We start from the raw sequence: 22563 nt of genomic DNA on the forward strand, positions 1-22563 counted from the left end.
CTTATCATCAAGCTTGCTCTGTGAAGTTGCTCAGACACAAGTGCATAAGCAAGATAACCAAAAATGCGTAAGTGAGCCAAATAGGGCTTTCTACCATTCCAAGCTTCAAAAGGCATAATTGTATGCAAAGCCTTTGTAGGACACATGTTCAAAACATATGTTGCACACATGACTGCTTCTAGTAAGAAACCATGAGGTACTCTTGACTTTTGACCATACAACGTGCCATCTCCAAGAGAGACCTGTTTTTATGTTCACAGCTACATTGTTTTGCTAAGGTGTGTAGGGCACAATAAATTGGTGTTTTATCCCATGATTAGCCATGTATACATGAAACTCCTTAGACATAAACTCCCCCCCTCAATCAATACACAAGTTACCAATCTTACATGCAAAAGCATTTTGAACCATAGCAACAAAGTGCCTAAAGCACATAAAAACCTCTAATTTCTATTTCAATGGATATACCTAGGTATGTCTAGAATAATCATTAGTAAATGTCACAAAATAGAGGTAGCCGCCAATAGATGGTGTCCTCATAGGGCCACATACATCACTGTGTATAAGCTGCAATTTTTGGACAACTCAAACTGAACCATCTTTGGGAAATGATGCCCATTGCATTTTTCTAAGAATACAACCCTCATAAACATGTTTGATAGGGGCTTCAAGGTGTGGTAGCTCACACACCATGTCATATTTATGCAAATGTAGCAAACTGCCAAAGTTCAAGTGACCAAAGCGTGCATGCCACAACTTAGCATCACCTATTACCTTTGTGGTAGAAACTGTACATGCAACATGCCTTTGTCTTTCATATGCATCTAGCCTGTAAAGGCCATGAGAGAAAGTACGATAAGCAACAATTATCTTGCCGTCACTGCAATCATGAACTATACATATGTCATCTTCAAATTGAATGACTAAGCTAGCCTTAGTAATGGCAGAGACATACATCCGAAAGGGTGATTATTTCACCATTTGCAGCAGTGAGAACAATTTTAGCAACTACTTTTACAAGATACGAGGAGTTGTTTGCACATGTTACAATGTCTTCCTGTGGAGAAAATCGAAGTGATGAGAACAAATTGCGATGAGAAATAATGTGTTTACTAGTACCACTCTCAAAATACCATACATGCACATTTGTAACAGCCATGCATACGCGAAGGGTCATAACTGCATTACACAATGAACGTCCAATCATCATGTGCATAGTTTGTAGATTCTTTGTTTTCTACATTGGATGCTAATGCATCAGCTCTACAGCTATACCTGAGTCTTTCTTTTTCTCCTTCTCCAGCCGCTTCCTACGCTCATTAATGTATTGACCAGGTTTCCTACAATAGTTGCATTTGCCCTTTTTCTTTGGCTTGTCACCTTCCTTGTTTGCAGGCTTGCCTGATGACTCTAATTTTGGCTTGTAATTACCATGAGGAAATGATTTACCTTTGCCTCTTTGTTGACTCGTAGTGCAAAAGCGTGATCTCATGTACGCATGACAAATCTGTTTCGCTTGGAGCACAGAAACCAACTCCTCAAACTTCAAGGCATTTGGATTGCCTTTCATCATGAGTCTGATGGTATAAGAAAAACCTTGATACGAGTCCCGCAACACATTCAAGATAGTAGGAACCAATGAACTGTCAGGATATATTTCATCAACGCTGGCCAGTTACTCCTTTAAAATCCTTGATTTTTGTAAGGAAACTGTCCATGGAGTCTCCCTCATCCATATGCTTTGGCTCTAATTGCTTGTGTGTGTATAGGCAACACATGCTTCATTACATACCTGCTGGTACAATGACAAGTACATCCCAAGTATGTTTGGCAGCCTTGCATGACCGAATGTGAGGAATGATACTTCTCTTAACTGACAAAGTAAGCAACGCATGTGCTTGCGCATCTCTTCCATCCCACTTTGTTTGTTCATGTGTAGGAGGTATGCTATACTATGGTAATGCACCATGTGAAACTGAGTCCGTGTCTGTAGACGTGCCTTCCGCATTATGTTCATCAGAGGAATCATGACATTTCTCACAACATTCCACAGCCCTTTGGCTATCAATACATGCCGCATCATATAGGACCATAACGGGTAGTTGGATCCCGTCAAGCTTATCCTTAGTGGATAACATCCGAAATACATCACTGTCTCTGCCATTTCTGTTAATACCCAAGAAATCATATGACCTACAAAGTACGGAGTGCTCTTTGATGCAACCAAGGTGGTTGCTAATAAGGTCGTTGAAAATGGAGACCTGCAAGGTGTATGAAAGAAATGTAGAGAATAGTGAGTAGAAATTTTGCTCGTAAGATGCAGAGATCAATGTCGTTGAAGTGAAGCCCGTAGATGCTTTCTTGTGTATCTACACACCCATTTGTAGTAGATTTGACAAAACTGCTCTAGAATTCGATGAAGAATAGTGCAAATTAGGTCCCCGAAGATGGCTATAGAAAATTGAAAACCATGTAAACGGCCCCCAAAAATGCACCCGAAATGAAAATGTGATCGAAAAACATTAGTGCAAAGAACTTCACACTTCAGGGTCTTCTATCTTCTCCCAGAAGGGCTCCTTGATCCGATTCAAGAAGACATGCGACTCAGGGTGAAGGATAAGCTGAAGCACATGGACGAGGAGTATATGCTCTGATACCAAATGTTGGAAATAGGGTTGCAAGAATGCACACACACACACACACACACACACACACACGCGCGCGCGCGCGCATGCATGCACACAGCGCAGTGGAGAAGCTCAAGAGAGCACACAATGAGAGAATTGATAGGTAATGAATGTGTGTTGTACAACAAAGATAAGTATACTTCAAGATGGGTGTACTTGCATGGGAAAAAAAACCTCCTAAAGAGGGAAAAAGTGCCCTGGCTCCTAGTGTGTTCACACACATCACTACCAAATATGGTTGCAGGTCTATACCACTTACCTGCACATATAATGCACTTGATGGGCATTGAAAAATGCAAGTTAGTTTGATGAAGCAACTTAATATACAAAGAAATGCATGCTTTCATGGAGCATGTTCTTTTTTAAAGGATTTTCCCCCATTATAAAATAACATTTTAGTGATAAAGGTCCCATGAAAGCCATACACAAATCTCTTCATAGAGGCTACCATTTCAAGGGATGGTGAGCTTGCATCCAAGATGAGTAGCTCAAACCTGTCAATTTCTTCATTATGCATGAGACGAGGACGTAGGCATCATCCTTTGCAAGTGAGGGATCTAATGAGTGTGGCACAAACACAGGCTTTCCACCATAGCAATTGGGAGGGTACATGAATTTCGCCACAACACTAGCCCCACATCACCATTTGCATGATGATGTGGGTTACGGTGATTGTTGTTCGCATGCTTGGAGTGGCATGAAAAATATGATTTTTGGCAGCCATTGGTTATTAGCTCAATTAATTATCAATTTGTTACCTCAATAAACAATATAGCCCAATAATAATTATCATCACCATGTGCATGATGATGTGCATTAAGGTGATCACCATTGGTGCTTTGGGTGGCATGAATGATATGTTTTTTGGAAGCCATTGGTTATTAGCTAAATTAATTATCAATTTGTTACCTAAATAAACAATATAGCCCAAATAATAATTATCAATGTGTGTACCTCGATTATATAATAATAATAGCTCAATAAATCAACAATGTATATTAATTATACATAACAGGGGAAAAAAAAACTTAACACAATAACCCAACATAACAATTCATCACTGTTGGAAGAGAGGTGCCATTACTGAGCGCACAGAAAAATCCCCTGTGTTTTGAGGAAGCGATGGGGGAGAGCGCTGAGGATGCGCTTCTGAAAGAGTTCTTCGCCGATGTGAGTGAGGTAGAACGCGACAACGAAGTCCTCAGGTTGGCCCTCTTTCACCAAAAACTGAAAAAATAATGTTTTATTTTCGCTCCGATAACCTCAAAAAATGTATTCATCTCGCAGAAATCAACACGAATTTAATCAAGAAAATACATCTTCTCAAACCTCAAATATTGCCTTATTAAACCAAATTATATAAGTTTTTTTTTTCCTGGTTAATCCTGCTTATATGTAGACACACAATTTTCAAATTAAAAAAAAAAACGGTCAAAAAATTGAAAAAACTGGAAGACCTCTCAGAGTTGTGTGAATTATTTTCCTCTAATGATGCCTTTTTTGAAATTACATAAAAGAAGGAATTTCCAGGTTTTTTGTTCTTAACTTTTTTAATGCATTGAAAAACTAGGGTTTTTCTGGCTAGAAAGAATTATGCATGTTAAATTTGTGCACGTTTCATCACATGCACATCTTCTTTTGTGTGCTTTCTTTGGGCAGAGTTCTCTCTTGTTTCAAGCTAAACCCATTCGAACATTTGAATTTGTCATTCAATTCCACGCCAGAGGATGTCAAACGGCAGTATCGGAAGGTACTTTTTCCATCAAACTTGGCATGGCACTTAATCAGATAGAAAACAATGGAAGTGTTTATGGATCTGCAATGCAAGAAATTTGGAGTAGTTTGCACCGAGGAACAGGTAAGGTTTAGGATTAGTCATGTCCTTTACACATTGCATTTAGGCAGTTTTTGGATTCTTATATGGCTCCTATCAGCCCTACCTTCTGTGCACATGCAGGGCTTCTATACTACTCCCTACAGTACAATTATAATACATTAGTGATGATGCTAAATAAGGGTGTCCCACATGTAGCATGGGCAGGAGCAAATTCGAGCACTTGACAGCAGCGCGATTGGAGCAAATCATTATGGACAGAGGCCCAGGCAGGAAGAAAGGGCCCTGAGAGTAGCCAGGTTTGGCTGGGTAGCAAGCAGGCAGACCATGCTTCTGGTCGTTGCCTAGCCTTGGGGATACTCCCACCCTTGATGACTTTCAACAGTTTTCCTGCCTCGAATGCGGTGCTTGGGAGCCTTTGTCAGCAGCCCTTTTTTGGGCCTTCCTCACTTCTGCTACAACCATCTATGGTCAACCTGCAACCAGAGCACCAAACCTATGGTCACATACATATGAAGAATACATGGAATGCAATTGATGAACTCATCAATTCAACCATATGACTGACACCTCCAGATCACTTTGGAGCACATGAGAGTTAGATAGGATAAACACCTGAGCATGAGGCCTGTAGACACTGGACCACGTTGCCTGTGAGTGATCACCAGATGAGTCCCATACTGTGCCCTATAGCCACGGCCTTTTGGTGCTCAGTTCACATGGTGCCTCGTGCTGTGCAGAAGGACAACTAAGCATATACACGAGAGAGAGAGAGAGAGAGAGAGAGAGAGAGAGAGAGAGAGAGAGCTACGGTGACTGTAGAGAAGACATGACAAAACTGAAGAGAGAAAGTAGTGCACGACTCAATGATGGTTTGATTGATTGATAAATCATAAAACCCTTCACAAGTACATGCGTTTGTAGGCTGGTAGCCTTATCTTTTGACCCATAGAAATCACACACACACACTATACTAATGACACATGGCATACTTATCCTATCCTCTTAGAAGAGGCTGTTCACACCTTAAGAGGGTACTAACACACACTGAGCCCTAAATCCTAACAAACCCCCTTTGGAGCGAAGGTGGAGATGCTTGAAAAACCTTCAATAGTCATTGTGGTTTGGACTCTAGACTGAACGTTATGCTCAACGGAGACACAATGGCACCAACACTTGAACTCTCATGTTAGGCTTGATATAAAAGTTTGGCCACAATGAAAGAGTGCACAGAGTGGAAGCAGAGTGGCACTAGAATGTGCTGAACAGAGAGTGCAGAGAGAGAGATATGAAGCAAACTATGCTGAATATACCAAAACAGTCCCAAGCAAGAGACAGTGTTAGTCTCATAAGTGAGGGAGCAAATATGTACAAGACTGAATGAAAAATGAGAGGCGAGCACCCACTATTTATAGTGGGGAAGTGTTGGCCGACTGGAGCTCATAAACAGGCCGACTGGAGCTGTTGGACATGGCCGACTGGAAAAATGCCAGAATGGCTGGGAAAAATCCCAAAAAAATAGTAAAAAGGGGTGGCCAGCCCACAAGCAAGGGCCATACAAAAGGGGACCAAATGGGCACCATAAAAGAGCAGAAACTGGGGATGAAAGTGCTAACACCCCCTCTCAGCACCAGATGCTGAACAAACTCCGAGAATCCGAAGATGAGGAGCCAAGGAAGCCTGAGAAACCGGCTTGGTGAACAAATCTGCAGCATTCTCCGCGGAAGGACAATACTCCAAATGCAAATCTCAGCAAGAACCCATTCGCGAACATAGTGATACCGAATCTCAATGTGTTTCGTACGAGCATGAAACACAGGGTTCTTGGCGATGGCGATGCAACTTTGATTGTCACACCAAAGAAGAGTAGATCCAGCAGGAGGACAGCCGAGCTCCTCCAATAATCTCCGCAACCATATCGCCTCACATGCAGCATAACAAACTGCACGGTACTCCGCCTCGGTAGAGGAAAGCGCCACAGTAGGTTGCTTTTTACTGCTCCAAGAAATGGCTCCAGACCCAAGTGAAAAAACACAACCAGTGGTCGAACGCCGTGTATCTGGATCTCTAGCCTAGTCTGAGTCAGACCATCCAACAAGAGTGCGTCCTTGGCCATAAAAGATGCCAAAATCCAGAGTGCCACGCAGGTACCGAAGAACTTTGAGAGCACACCGCCAATGCTACTAACGGGGTTTGGATGAGAAGGAACTCAATAAACTGACTGCGAAGCATATGTCCAATCGAGAGTAGGTCAACCATACCAAACAACCGACGAGAATCCGATACTGTCCCTGATCAGTCCCTGGAGAAGCATCAAGTGAAGAAAGCTTCTCAACAATATCCATAGGAGAAGATACTGGTTTGCACCCAGTCATCTGAAATCTGTCGAGAATCTCCCGAGTGTACTTCTGTTGAGAGAAGAAAATGCCCTTCGAGGTCTGCCAAATCTCAAAGCCAAGAAAATAATGCAAGAGGCCCAGATCCGTCATCTCAAACTCTATCTCCAAAGCATCCATAACAGAACGGATCGGCACAGAATAAGAACCTGTAAAGATGAGGCCATCAACATAGACCACAATGATAACAATCAACCCCCTCTCAAGGAGGATATAAAGGTTCGAATCTGCATGAGAATGGCGCATGCCGAGCTTCTGAAAGAACTCATCAATCCGCTGGTACCAAGCCCGCGGAGCCTGCTTTAGACCATATAAAGCCTTCTTCAGCCGGTACACATGATCCTGTTTGCCCGGAACAACAAATCCTGGCGGCTGATCAATATAAACCTCCTGTGTAAGCTCTCCATTCAAGAAAGCCGACTTGACGTCCATTTGGAAAACAGGCCATCTATGATGTCCTGCAAGTGCAAGAACGGTGCGAATGGTAGTCATCCAGGCCGTCGAAGCGAAGGTCTCATCGAAGTCGACACCAGGGCGCTGAGCATAACCCTTGGCAACCAACCTCGCCTTGTGCTTGTCCAAGCTGCCATCAGCTCGGAACTTTGATTTGAAAATCCAACGCACACCAATCACCTTACGCTGCAGAGGCCGAGGCACCAAAATCCAAGTGCCATTCCGTTCGATAGCATCCAGCTCTGTCTGCATAGCATGACGCCAAGACGCATGTGAAAGAGCCTCGTCTATAGAAGTGGGATCCAAAGGACCATTAATGATTGTAGACATAAGAGCATAATTAACAAACATGTTGCCCTCATGAATTTTGTTTCCCTGTAACTCTGGAAGAACGCCGAAGAGAACCAGGCGGAGGAGCAGAAGGAAGCTCACGTAACCCAGAGTCACGAACCGTTTGATAATACCAACCAGGTACAGATCTGCTCGAACTCGCCGGAGGAGGAGCAAGGTCATCATCATCTGACTGAGAATCCTCAGCTGGAGGTGTAACAGTAACAGCGGGAGAAGGAGGAGGAGGAGGAGGAGGAGGAGAAGGAGGTGCAGGAAGAAGAAGCCTCACCACCCCTGTGAAGATGTAGGAGTCTCGTCGAACACCACATCACGGCTCACAACAACTTTACCGGCTTGAGGATCATAAAGACGATATGCCTTGGACACAGTGCTGTATCCGAGAAAAGTCATGCGCTGAGACTTCGAGTCCTACTTGGAGCGGTGCTCCTTAGGCACATGAACATACCCCGTACATCCAAATATCTGGAAATGAACAACAGAGGGCTTCTCACCATGGAAAGCCTCATATGGAGTTTTGTCGGGAAGAGCAGCAGTAGGAGACCTATTCTGAATGTAGACAGTAGTGGAAGCCGCCTCAGCCCAGAAACGTTCGAGGTAATGAAGAATGCTCAAGCATAGCACGGGCCATCTCCATAATGGTCCTGTTCTTCCTCTCGGCAACTAGTATATGCTGTAGTAAGCTGTCTCCGAATGCCATGTGTCTTGCAATATTGCTGAAACTCCTGGGATGTGAACTCACCCCCTCCATCGGTCCTGAGAGCCTTGATCGAGTGACCGGTCTCTTTTTCCACCTCGGCTTTCCAATCACAGAAGTGATGAAAAGTCTCATCCTTGGTCTTCATAAAGAAAACCCAAGTGTATCTGGTAAAATGATCCACCATTACGAGCATGTACAACGCCTTACTCAAAGACGCGGTACTCATAGGACCACATAAGTCTGCATGAATGAGAGTAAGTGATGTCGAAGATCTGTGTGTCGCCTTCTTCGGAAAGGCGGCTCGGTGCTGCTTCCCCTGTAAACAAGAGGAACAAGCAGAAGACGGAGCCTTGATGGTCGGTAATCCATCAACCAACCCATCCTTCGAGGCTTGCTGCAGAAGTTGATAGGTCAAATGGCCAAACCGAGCATGCCAAAGAGCAGAAGAAGCACCAGAAGAAAGCAGAGCAATCAATTTGTAGAGGCCACTATCTTGGACTCCCTGAGCCAAGATGCTACCAGTCGCCTTATCACGAATGGTAATCTCATAACGAGAAAAGATCACCTCCGCACCTTGATCTCTAAGAGCACTTACTGACAAAAGGTTAAAAGCCAAATCTGGAATATACAGAACGTTAGAGAAGTACCTCTTGTCCTCGTCAGAACGGAAGATGGGGATAGTGCCATGACCATGCAGTGGCACACAAGAAGAATCACCCAGAGTGATCTCGCTTTGATCTGGCAGTGAAGTCCTCGAACCAATCTCGATGGGGTGTCATATGAGCAGTAGCACCGCTATCAACAATCCAAGACCGTGACTGAGAAGTCACAAGAGCAAGTATACGCCGAGTACCTGCTAAGAGAAGAATTCCATCATCCTTCTTGGGTTGAGACACCGCCGTTGAGGAAGAGTTCTTTGCTTCTTCATCACGCTTCTTCTTGTGACATTGAGGTGACTTGTGACCCTTCTTGCCACAATAATGACATTCAATGTCCTTATTCTTTGAAGATTTGTTGTCTTTATCCTTATCGGAATCCTTGGAGTTCTTGTCAGAACTCCCTTTTCCTTTCTTTTGTTGAGTCTTCCCTTTATCTTGTGCTGCCAAAGCTCCATCAGGGCCACCGGAGGTGCCAGTCCGCTCCTCAAAGCGAGACTCTATTTGCATAATGGAGGGGAGAACTTCCTCCCAAGTAACTGGAACAGGACGAGGAGAAGAAACCAGAGATTGAAAGTATGCATCAAACCTCTCTGGAAGTTTGGAGAGTAGCCGAATAGCCATATCCTCTGTGGAGATGTCCTTGCCACAAACAACAAGCTTGTCCCGGAGATCTTTCATCTTCGAGATGAAAGCAGATAAAGATGGAAACGCAGAAACTGATAAGTTCATAAGTTGCTTTTCCAATGCCAAAATCCGACCCGGAGGCTTAATCTCATAGAGATGTGCAAAAGCCTTCCAAACTTCATGTGCAGCATCTGTTGTACGCACATGAGAGAGAACAGCATCCTGACAGTTCAACATCAGGAAGGAGAAAACACGTCGATCATTCGACTGCCAAATATCAATCTGTGCCTGAGTCACACCACCGGAAGCAAGGGTGGGAGGGGTGGCATTGGCTGGTGTAACAAACCAATCCCAGAGATCCACGCCACGCAAGGCCGATTTCACCTTCACCTTCCATAGGGTGTAGTTGGAACCATCCAACTTGGCAGACTTAGCAAACATATGAAGAGAAGTGGGAGCAGCGATCACAAAAACTTGGGCTCAATCTCAAGAAATGCACAAACTCTGAAGAAAAGGTGTCCTCCACGGGTACCAAGAGTGCTACTAAAGCCTGCAACACCACAAGCCCCCTCTGCAAAGGGAAAGGGCCACTGGAGAGGAAAACGCAGCAGTGAACAAGTGCTGTCCTGTAGAAAACAGGCCGCCTGCAGTCCAAACTCCAAGTGGGCAATGAAACGCTGATCAACAAGAGCCAGACGGCTGAATCGGTGAAGCCAATCTGAAGAAAAAACGACCAGCAGAGTGCTGTCCAGAAAACGCAGCAGCATGGATCTGGAAGAAAATGCAGAGGAGAAGGTGCTGAAAACAGGGCTGAATCTGGGGCAGCAGAAAGGTTGCTAAACCGGGAGCGATGATACCATGAAAGAGTGCACAGAGCGGAAGCAGAGTGGCACTAGAATGTGCTGAACAGAGAGTGCAAGAGAGAGAGAGATATTAAGCAAACTATGCTGAATATACTGAACCAAAACAGTCCCAAGCAAGAGACAGTGTTAGTCTCATAAGTGAGGGAGCAAATATGTACAAGACTGAATGAAAAATGAGAGGCCAGCACCCACTATTTATAGTGGGGAAGTGCTGGCCGACTGGAGCTCATAAACAGGCCGACTGGAGCTGTTGGACATGGCCGACTGGAAAAATGCTAGAATGGCTGGGAAAAATCCCAGAAAAATAGTAAAAAGGGGTGGCCAGCCCACAAGCAAGGGCCATACAAAAGGGGACCAAATGGGCACCATAAAAGAGCAGAAACTGGGGATGAAAGTGCTAACACACAAATGATAGCCTACATGAGTGCATGAACACAACAACCCCCCCCCCCCCCCCCCCCCCCCCCCTCCAAAAAAAAAAAAACCCCAAGATCTAAACAGGGGTATATAGGAAAAAAACGAGCCTTTTATAAGATTCAAGGCTTATTACAGAGATGGAACACAGACATAAAAGGAAAGACCAACACACAACATTTATTACAATCAATTTTAGGGACCAGCCAAGCAAAGAACCCATGACCCACACATATTGGCTTTTAAAAAGCCCAACCATAATCTTCTTCTTTTAGAGGAAGATTATCCACGACAGTAGTTGCATGTTCTATTGCTGAGGATGCTTCTGTTTCATGGACTTCTTCTTCATCTTCATCTTCTGCCAACAATTTTTATGCACCTTCTCTTACTCTTTGGCCATCTTCTTGAAGCATCGGTCCTTTATGTGTCCGAATTATTTGTAGAAGTTGCATCTGATAGTTCTTTTCCCTTTCCCCTTTGTGAACATGGCCTTGTCTGACACAAAGGAAATCTCAGATTGCTCTTTGCAGCGGTCTTTGTCTATGAGAACTGCAATCATTTCATCATAAGTCATGTCCCAAGCCACCCTCAGTACAATTAAGGTTTCAGAGAATTCTGAAATCTCTTCTATACTTGATGAATCAGGCTGTCGGACATCTCGAGCCCGATGAGTGGCATTACGATCATTCCACATGGGAATCGTCTCCACTACGTCACTTGGTTTGAGGTCCGTGCCGTTGACCACATTCCAAATGCCATCTCTCATCATCAGGAGACGTATCTTTATTTGCCATGCGAGGAGGCTTCAGCACACGACGAGTGGAGCCGAGAGGATGAAATGCTGACGGTGGTGCTAATAAATGGGGTCCGCCTGGGAACCCCAGCATGGGTGTAGCTCCGCCTAGGGAAGAGGCGGCTCAGCCAGGTCTCTTGCCGCCCCCACCCCCCCCCCCTGCCCCCCCCCCGGCCAGTGGAGCAGCCTGCTCAGCCCAGCCCAGCCTAGCCAGTGGCTCTATCACAAGATTTGCCAGGGCGGGCGGCGGAATGGTGGTGTTGCGAGAGCAGTGCTGAGAAAAACAGAGATGGCGACAATGTTGCACATGAATTTTAGGGTGGTAGTGACTCTGATACCATGTTTAGTTCACATGGTGCCTCGTGCTTTGCAGATACACGAGAAAGAGGGGGGGAGAGAGAGAACGGTGACTGTAGAGAAGACATGACAAAACTGGAGAGAGAGTATTGCACGACTCAATAATGGTTTGATTGATTGATAAAACCCTTCACAAGTTCATACTTTTGTAGGCTGGTAGCCTTATCTTTTGACCCATAGAAATCTCACACACACACTATACTAATGATGCATGGCATGCTTATCCTATCCTCTTATAAGAGGGTGTTCACACCTCAAGAAGGTATTCACACACATTGAGCCCCGAATCCTAACAACAGCTAATCCAGATTTCAAACCTATACATTGATGGCTTAACACCTGTTATATGCACACCCACTTACTTGTGTAGCCCTAGTTGCGATCTATATACCAATTATCAATCAACTTCCTATATAGCCAATGACTAAGCCCTAGCTGATGAAACCGGCCTTCAGAAATCTGATGGGCGGTGAAACAAACACTCGCACATAAAACACTTCATCACCCATGGGAACCTGGAAAAAGAAACAAACAGGGGGAGCTAGAGTGCTCCTGCAAATAGTACAAGGACACCGATTGGCCCCAAAACACAGTGGCGCCCCTTGCGGTATTTCTTTACTTGATCAAAAAAATTTGAGTACAAAGTACAACTCGTAGAATCCTCTACCAATAGGATCCCTTATAGCTTTCACCGAGGACTTCCAAATAAGAACTCTTGTTATTACAGCAAAGCATTCCATAGAGAAGGCACACCTGTACGACACCTCCCTGCTTGAAAAGGTCTTCTCCATCTCTACCATGGATCCCACAAACCCTTTCCCAAACAGCAGTAGGGCTGTACCAAACCACATGTCCTTCCTATAGTCACAGCTTGCATGTAACCTCGAGAAAACTAGAACCTGTTCACATGAATTCCAAAGACATGTTTTCCACATGAAACCAAAGACCTGTATCCGATAAACCAAAGACCTGTATCCCATAAACCATAGGCCTATTTCCTCGATACCAAAGTCCTGTTTCTTCTCGAAAACCAATGTCTTGTTTCCATGACAGATATACCATCAAATCTTGGTTGCCAAAACCTAGAGAGAGAAAGATAGAGGACGTGTCGAGCAATCCCTGAATACACATAAGTCCAAGATGAAGAGCAACAACACATCTCTTCCAAGAACATCATCTTGTGCATATGTAGCTTGATCCTCTGCATCCTAATCTCGTAAACAAAACCTGCTTGTGAAGAGAGAGAGAGAAACCCCTTGGCTGTTAGCCCCTCGGTGCCTCCTTCAGCTCGCCTCCTTCCAAGAGAGAGAGAGAGAGTCGTGCTGTCCAACCCAATAGTCACCTGGATAAGTCTCTATTGGCTGCTTCCACACACGCAGCCGCCAGCACCCGCACATGGCACTGCTCCACGCTACAAAAAGCCTCCCACCTGGCGCCTCCTTCTGGCTACCTGTTGCTGCCCGCTTGGTTACCGGTTGCTGGCTGTAGCCCAGCTGCTTGGTGCCCCTTTGCTGGCTGTAGCCCATGCGCACAGCAGCGCTTGCCTCATGTGGTCCATGCGCAACAGCACCCGTCGCCTGAAGCCTATGCTCGCAGCAGTGCCCGCCACCTGTAGCCCATGCGCAACAGTTGCCTGGCGCCTGTAGCCCATGCGCAGCAGCTGCCTGGCCTTCCAAACATACGCGTAGTAGCGCTCAAGGGGATGCGCCCGCGTAAACCACCTGGGGACGTGCTCTCGAATCCGCCACCCTTCGCCCTTTATAAAGAGGCGACTCGCTTTTCATTAAAAAAACGCCAAAAGCAACATAGCAAAACTCATGCTTCAATAAATAATATTTTAAGCCTTCAAAGGTTATTAAACCTTATAAACTTTAAAAATCCTTTTTGTCCCCTTTCACACTTGGGCTGGCCACACTTATGAATTTCCTTTTCATATCCAAACTAATGCTTGTTCACACTGTCCATCCCGTGCCCGTGCTCGTGCCCACTTGCTTGTTGTCCAGAGGGAAAAACACAGGGTCGTAACATACCCCCCTCTTGAAAAATAGCAAGCGTTCTCGATTGCACTCAATAACACAATAAGCATCCAATGAAGAAAGAGTCCCCATATGACCAAAGCAATCCCCCTCCAGTGCATCTGGGTGATGAAACAATCATTCTGAACAATAAGGCCACACTGTCACATCGAAGTGACAAACAACTCTTGCTTGTTCCTTCAGAATCTGCAGCAAAAGTCTAAAACCAAGTGGAAACACGTAACCTGTGTTAGCCAAAAACAAAACCATGCATCATTCTACATATGACAAACATATGCATGACACATATATGCATCCGCAAACAATATGCTCCTCAAGATGCTCTACCGTTCCAAAATAACAGTCTCAGGGTTGCTCGCAAGCCTTACACCCATGGATATCCACGACTGGAGGTACAACATGAGCATATGAAAGCACTCAATGCATCCAAACAGTACATCCACTAAGTACTTCCCACATATGTCCCTCTTGATGCTTTACCCACTCTGCACATGGCCATCCCGCAGGAGCCACACTCAGTGATGCATCCATGAACATAATAAAGTACTTGATGTATCATACCAACATACATGCTGTAGGCATATGCTCACTTATGGTAGTGCTATGTGTGAACAGGGCTTAACCAAGGGCACTTTTTCCCATGTGGTTTTTCCCCTTGGACATCAAGTGTGAAAGGACACATATAATATTTTGTAGTTCTATATTATATGGATGTGGCACACATGCAAGGGTTGACTTGCATTTTGTGGATACCACACTTTTGGCTCTCTCTCTCTCTCTCTCTCATTTCTGTGTGTGAGCTTCTCTACCCTGCACCTAACCCTAATGTGAAGGTTTGTGTGTGTGAGTGTGTGAGTCCAACACCCAACATTTGGTATCAGAGCTGGGAGCTGGCCCTGGAGTGGTGGCTGTGCAGAATCTGCTAAAAAAAACTACAAAATTCCGTCGGCGCTGTGTTTTTTCCGTCGGCTGCGAATTTTCGTCGACACTGTGTTTTTCCGTCGACGTCCGTCCGCCAGTTCCGTCCAGCTGCTCCACCATCCGGCCGCCACAAACGGGCGGCACTAGTGGGGAGCCCACCACCTCCGCCCAGTCTCACGGGCGGCACCGCCTCTGCATCCGGCGGTTACACTCCAGCAGCCGGCGGCGCTCCTGTCCGGCCTCTGCATCCGGCGGTTATACTCCAGCAGCCGGCGGCCGCTCCTGTCCGGCGGTTATACTCCTCTGCATCCGGCGGCCGCTCCGTCCCGACTGCCCGCCATCGCCGTTCAGTTCCGGCCGACCACTCGCCATTCAGTTCCGCTCGCCGTCGCCCACCGGTTTCGTTCCAGTCGGCCGTTGCTGTTCCGTTCCCACGGCGCCCGCGTAATCCTCCTACGTCACGGCCTTCGTCTTCGTCGCCGTCGCCCAGCATCGACCCTGACCCCGCTCGCCGTTCAGCTCAGGCCGCACTTTCCCTTCCGTTCCGACCAACCATGCCCGCCGTTGCCTCCCGTGCGTGCCCGTTGCCCAACGCGCCTGTGGCTGGTACGCTCCGGACGTCTACAACAGCCGCAGCCGTCCTGAGCCCTCCATGCTAGTGCAAGGCCGCCGGCGGGTCCTGCCCATCACCAGCCCTCTGCAAACCTCTTCGTCGACTGCAGCTCTCCTCGACACCTGCACGGTTCCGCCTCCACCTTGCTGCCAGGTACACGCAGCAGCCTTGAATCTCCACCTGCAACGTCTCCCCGGCTGTGCAACATTGCTGCCCAGGTACCTGTGTTTCAGTAAACAAAATAGGGTTTGCCAGGAAGATTTGAATTTGCAGGTGGTGCAGGATTCAAGAAATTTGGGGAATTTATCAATTTCAGGACAAATTGAAAAAATTGGGCATTTTGCTTTGCCTGCAATTTGGGGGTTTTTGAAATTGAGGTCAAAATCAGCAAATTGAACCTCTCTTATTTGCAAAAATTTGGGGGGTTTTTTCAAAATTGAGGTCAAAATTGGCAAATTGAAGCTCTTACATTTGCAGAAATTTGGGGCTTTTGTGAAAATTGGCCAATTAGATGCACATTGAAGCGATTGGAGTGCATAAAAATTGGGGATTTTCTGATTGGAGCATGTAATTGGGCGTTACAGCTACGATTTGTCGCGTATGTATACACATTGAGTGTAATTGGACAATTTGGTGCAGGTTTACACTTGCTTTGGTTTGCAAGCATACATTTGCGCAGGACATTTGGTTGCCTGGCAGTGCACATTAATGCTTGGTTTGCTTGTAGTTATACTTTGTTGACATGGCACAGAATGCTACGGATGTATTTGGTGTGCTCACCCAGGAGGACAAGCTGGATGGATCCAACTACTCCCTCTGGAGTTTTATGATCCGTAATTTGCTGGTAGCCAAAGGGCTTTGGGGCATCGTGTGTGGTGATGACACACGCCCACATACCATTCAGCCAGCCACGCCTCAAAGGAGAGGTGCTCAAAGAGTCTTGATGTAGATCCTGCTCCCACACAAGAGCAGAAGAGATGGGACTCTAGAGATGCACAGGCCATGTCATTGATAGCCCTTTCAGTGAAAAGGACTATTATTCCGCACATTCGTTCATGCAAGACATCGAAGCTTGCATGGGACACATTGGAAGCAATGTATCAGGTACGCAACGAGGCAAGAGTTGCCTACTTGAAGAGGCAATTGGATCTTCTTTCTATGGATGAGGGTGACTCCATGGCAGATCATCTCACCAAAGTGAAAGATTTGCAGGAACAATTGCTCAACATTGATGAGGTTATCCCAGACAGACAGATGGTCACCAACACTCTTCATTCTTTACCGCCTTCCTACTTGGGCTTTCACACCTCTCTCAACCTCTCGATGAGAGGAGGTGGTGATCCCGTCACTTTTGAAGAGCTCGTGGGTTTACTCTTCAGGAAGAGCAAACAAGAGCAAACATAGCGAGCAACCGTGGTGGAGAAAAGGCATTTACAGCCAAGGATAAGGGTAAAGCAAAGAGCTTTAAGCATGGGGGACAACAGTCTAGCAAGGCTGGTCATGGACAGCCCTCTTCTAGTGGTGAAAAGTCTGACAAAGGGGATGCAAACAAGCCCAAAAAGAAGGGCAAATGTCACTACTGCCATAAGCCTGGACACTACATCAGTGAATGTAGGAAAAGGATTGCAAAAGAGAAAAAGAAAGAAGCAGGCAATGCAGTAGCAGACTCTTCGGATGACAAAGCACAGCAATCAGCTAATGTAATCCAGGAAGAGTACACTTTTTTGGTCACATGCACTAGTGACACACCAGGTGCTTCAGACACTGATATGTCTTGCATTGCATCTGACAGACAGAATGCATCATGGTATTTTGATAGTGGTGCTTCGAGCCACATCACTTCATGCAAAGATGTATTTCAGCACTTGGTTTATGCTTCAAATGGCCGCACTGTATCATGTGCAGATCATACCACATATCCAGTAAAGGGAATTGGTAATGTCATACTTATTGTAGCCAATGGTGCCAATATATGTATGAAAAATGTATTGTATGTTCCAGGGATAAAGAAAAATCTGCTCTCCGTCTCAACCATAAACGACCAAGGTTTAAAGGTTGAATTTGAAGATGGGAAGTGTTTGGTAAAAGACCCATCAAAGGGTTATGAAATAGTCACTTCTGGAACACGATACAAAGGCTTGTATAAGCTGGACAGCTATGACAAGCGCACTTATGATGTAAATACAGTGGCTGCCCACACTCCTGCTATGCATGATGCAGAGCTATGGCATGCTCGTTTTGGGCATGTAAATTTTCAGAGTTTGATGCTTTTGCAGAAGCATCATATGGTTGATAACATGCCGCCTCTTGAGTCTCCGCCAAGACATGTATGTGAGGGGTGTATTTTGGGAAAGATGCATCGGAAACCATTCCCCAAAGATGGAGCTGTTAGAGCTGAAAATAAATTACAGCTCATACATAGTGATGTATGTGGTCCAATGCGGACACCATCCATAGGGGGGCATCTTTACTTCGTCACATTCATTGATGACTACTCCAGGTTTGCTTGGGCTTACCCTTTGAAAGCAAAAGAAGATGTGTTTACATGCTTTCGACACTTTGTAGCAATGGCTGAAAATATGTGTGCATGTAAAGTCCAAACACTTCGCTCAGATAGAGGTGGAGAATACATGTCAAATGCATTCAAAGATTATATGCTTCAAAAGGGCATCAAACACCAATGTACTGTGCCTTATACACCGCAGCAGAATGGTGTAGCTGAAAGGAAAAATAGATCTCTCATGGAGATGGCAAGATGCATGGTGAAATCACAAAAGTTGCCTCACAAATTTTGGATGGAAGCTATCATGTGTGCAACTCATGTGTTGAACAGGTGTCCAACAAAAGCTTTGAAAACCATAACACCATTTGAGGCTTGGTATAGCCGAAAGCCAACAGTGGATTATATGCGTACATTTGGGTGTTTGGCATATGCACATGTGCCAGAACAACTCTGAACAAAGCTTGATGACAAAGCAATTAAATGTATTTTTGTGGGCTACAGCAATGAAAGCAAAGGATACCGTCTTTATAATCCAACTACACGAAGGATTTTTGTGAGTAGAGATGTGGTATTTGCTGAAAATTCAGAACAGCCCATGGTCAGCTTGTATAAAAGCAATGATACAGGCATACAGGACATGTTTGATGGACTTTTACCCATTGCAATAAGGGGGGATTCAGATCAACCAGCCCCTACACAAGAAAATCCACATGTAGAACATGTGGAACAGCCAGCCATTCAGCCCCCTTCTGTGGAAGAAGTGGAATGAAAGCTGAATTTGATATGTCAGATTTGGGGCCTTTACACTACTATCTCGGCATACAGTTTATGCATACAGATGATGGCATTGTTATGCAGCAAACTAAGTACATAAAAAGTTTGCTAAAAAGGTTTCACATGGATGAATGTAAGCCCATTTGTACTCCAGTAGAATCAGGTGTACGGCTTACTATGCATGATATTGGAGAGCCTTTTGAGGCTGGCCTTTATAGCCAGGCAGTGGGATGCCTCATTTACTTGTGTAACACGAGGCCAGACATATCTTTTGGGGTGTCTTTGTTGAGCAAATTCATGCACAGCCCAGGCACAAAGCATTGGCAAGCAGTCAAACGCATTTTTCGTTATCTTAAGGGTACCCTGGATCTTGGTTTGTTCTATCCCAGGGGGGGCAGCTTGCAGCTTTATGCATACAGTGATTCAGATTGGGCTGGTGATTATGATACCAGGCAATCCACCAGTGGGAATTGTTTTTTTCTTGGCAGTTCATGCATATCTTGGTTGAGTAAAAAGCAACCCACTGTTGCTACATCTACTTGTGAGGCTGAGTACAGGGCAGTCTTTACAGCTACAGTAGATTGTGTATGGTTGAGGAGACTATTGGCTGATCTTCGTGAGTGTCAGCAGACACCCACCACCATTCTCACTGATAGCCAGAGTGCTATGGCCGTGGCACGAAATCCAGTATTTCATGCACGTACCAAGCACATAGAGATTCATTATCACTATGTCAGAGAGAGGCTACATGCAGGGGAGATCAGTTTATCTTATTGCCCTACACAGGATAATGTTGCAGATCTATTCACAAAGGCTTTACCTCGAGAAAAGTTTGAAGCTTTCCGCAAAGCTTTGGGCTTACTCTCATACAAAGAGTGATCTGCTTCCTTGTACAGGTTCACACTTCCACTACAGGGGGGATTTGTAGGCATATGCTCACTTATGGTAGTGCTATGTGTGAACAGGGCTTAACCAAGGGCACTTTTTCCCATGTGGTTTTTCCCCTTGGATATCAAGTGTGAAAGGACACATATAATATTTTGTAGTTCTATATTATATGGATGTGGCACACATGCAAGGGTTGACTTGCATTTTGTGGATACCACACTTTTGGCTCTCTCTCTCTCTCTCTCTCATTTCTGTGTGTGAGCTTCTCTACCCTGCACCTAACCCTAATGTGCAGGTTTGTGTGTGTGAGTGTGTGAGTCCAACACCCAACACATGCGTCACACCACACAATCCAGAGTATTACTCAATGTATTCTCAATGGGTACGAGGATCCAATGGCACCAGAATACAATAATACCTCAAAAAGTGTATGCACAAATAGAGTTCGATCCATATATCTATGAACCAAACCAACTCTAGGATTGCTCGCAAGACTTATGCCCTTCATAGAGTCTCGAAGTGTTAGCTCAAGTTGCTGTAGACTTTGAGCTCAACCAAACCATGCCATTCCAAAGCAGACCAACTCCACAAATAGCATCATCTCATGTGACTAGTACACAATATCATAGAAGTCCCATAAGCAGATGTACTGTCAGCCTCAGTACCTTGGGTGAATACAAAGTTGTCACCAAGCGACTCCTAGATGAAAAACTGAGCCTGTCTGTAACAAGGGAGCGAAGGTGCTACCCCCCTCTTGAGCATCAGGCAATGCTCCAGACCCATGCTCTGCTGAACTTGAATGAGCCGTCGTAAGAGTCGGCTCCAACTGAAAGGCATAAAGATAAAGCTGCAATACTGAGGTGAATCTGCTAAGTCACCCTCCTCCATCCACTTCGCATCCATCGGTGAATAGTTCTATAAACGTCACAAGATAGCGATGGGAAACTTTACCTCGTACCTTTCTTTCCTTATGTGCCAATATCTACTCGGGAATAAGAACCTCATCAAGTTCCTTTGCTTCCAACTGAGCCTTACCTGATATATCCATAGGTACCCAAAACCTGCTTGCACTCCACCCAAGTGGTAAGCACAAGTCCCAATGAAGCATAGTAGATCACCATTGCTAAACATAGAAAGAAGCTGCCTTCCGAACCCCATGAAGCCTCCGTGAAGATACCACTGGTGACAAAGTGTCAAAAGCCATAGCCTTCAACCCATCTCTTGCACCATAACACTTCAACTGCTTCTTGTTCCTGGCTGACTACTTCTGTCCTTGGTGTCTTTTCTCCTGAGCTTCATCTTTAGCTTTTGCTCTTCACCTCATATAGGCAAAGACTCACAATCCTGCACACTCTCCTGTACTTCCTTTTCACTGTCCCATGTTGAAGCTTTTGATGTGACAACCACGGGCTCGCCTCCTTGAGAAAGTCGACGATATCCCGACGATGGAACCGTGAAACCGGCCTTCAGAAAATCTGATGGGCGGTGAAACAAAAACACACACACAAAACACTTCATCACCTATGGGAACCTGGAAAAGGGAAACAAACAGGGGGAGCTAGAGTGCTCCTGCAAATAGTACAAGGACACCGATTGGCCCCAAAACGCAGTGGCGCCCCTTGCAGTATTTCTTTACTTGATCAAAAAAATTTGAGTACAAAGTACAACTTGTAGAATCCTTTACCAATAGGTCCCTTATAGCTTTCACCCAGGACTTCCAAATAAGAACTCTCGTTATTACAGCAACGCATTCCATAGAGAAGGCACACCTGTACGACACCTCCCTGCTTGAAAAGGTCTTCTCCATCTCTACCATGGATCCCACAAACCCTTTCCCAAACAGCAGTAGGGCTGTACCAAACCACATGTCCTTCCTATAGTCACAGCTTGCATGTAACCTCGAGAAAACTAGAACCTGTTCACATGAATTCCAAAGACATGTTTTCCACATAAAACCAAAGACCTGTATCCGATAAACCAAAGACCTGTATCCCATAAACCATAGGCTTGTTTCCTCGATACCAAAGTCCTGTTTCTTCTCGAAAACCAATGTCCTGTTTCCATGACAGATATACCATCAAATCTCGGTTGCCAAAACCTAGAGAGAGAAAGATAGAGGACGTGTTGAGCAATCCTTGAATACACATAAGTCCAAGATGAAGAGCAACAACACATCTCTTCCAAGAACATCATCCTGTGCATATGTAGCTTGATCCTCTGCATCCTAATCTCGTAAACAAAACCTGCTTGCGAAGAGAGAGAGAGAGAAATCCCTTGGCTGTTAGCCCCTCGGTGCCTCCTTCAGCTCGCCTCCTTCCAAGAGAGAGAGTCGAACCCAAGTCACCTGGATAAGTCTCTACTGGCTGCTTCCACACACGCAGCCGCCAGCACCCGCACATGGCACTGCTCCATGCCGCAAAAAGCCTCCCACCTGGCACCTCCTTCTGGCTGCCCGTTGCTGCCCGCCTGGTTACCGGTTGCTGGCTGTAGCCCAGCTGCCTGGTGCCCCTCTGCTGGCTGCAGCCCGCCTGGCTGTAGCCCATGCGCACAGCAGCGCTTGCCTCCTGTGGTCCATGCGCAACAGCACCCACCGCCTGAAGACTGCTCGCAGCAGCGCCCGCTAAATGTAGCCCATGCGCAGCAGCTGCCTGGCGCCTGTAGCCCATGCGCAGCAGCTGCCTGGCCTTCCAAATGTACGCG

General features: G+C 45.6%; 1 protein-coding gene across 1 annotated transcript in view; it reads left to right on the forward strand.

The window, feature by feature from the left end:
• The first annotated feature begins 3707 nt into the window (after positions 1 to 3707).
• LOC147627162 (uncharacterized) overlaps positions 3708 to 22563 on the forward strand; it is a 64202-nt gene continuing 45346 nt past the window's right edge. The window contains exons 1-2 of the mRNA XM_086815788.1: positions 3708 to 3892; positions 4347 to 4437. Coding sequence (XP_086671914.1) covers positions 3810 to 3892; positions 4347 to 4437 — 174 coding nt within the window. The 5' untranslated portion in view covers positions 3708 to 3809. The remainder of the gene's footprint in view (positions 3893 to 4346; positions 4438 to 22563) is intronic.

The sequence above is a fragment of the Cibotium barometz genome, chromosome 21, assembly GCF_041138505.1.
Source record: "Cibotium barometz isolate CiBa-2024 chromosome 21, ASM4113850v1, whole genome shotgun sequence".
In the NCBI taxonomy this organism is placed as follows: Eukaryota; Viridiplantae; Streptophyta; class Polypodiopsida; order Cyatheales; family Cibotiaceae; genus Cibotium; species Cibotium barometz.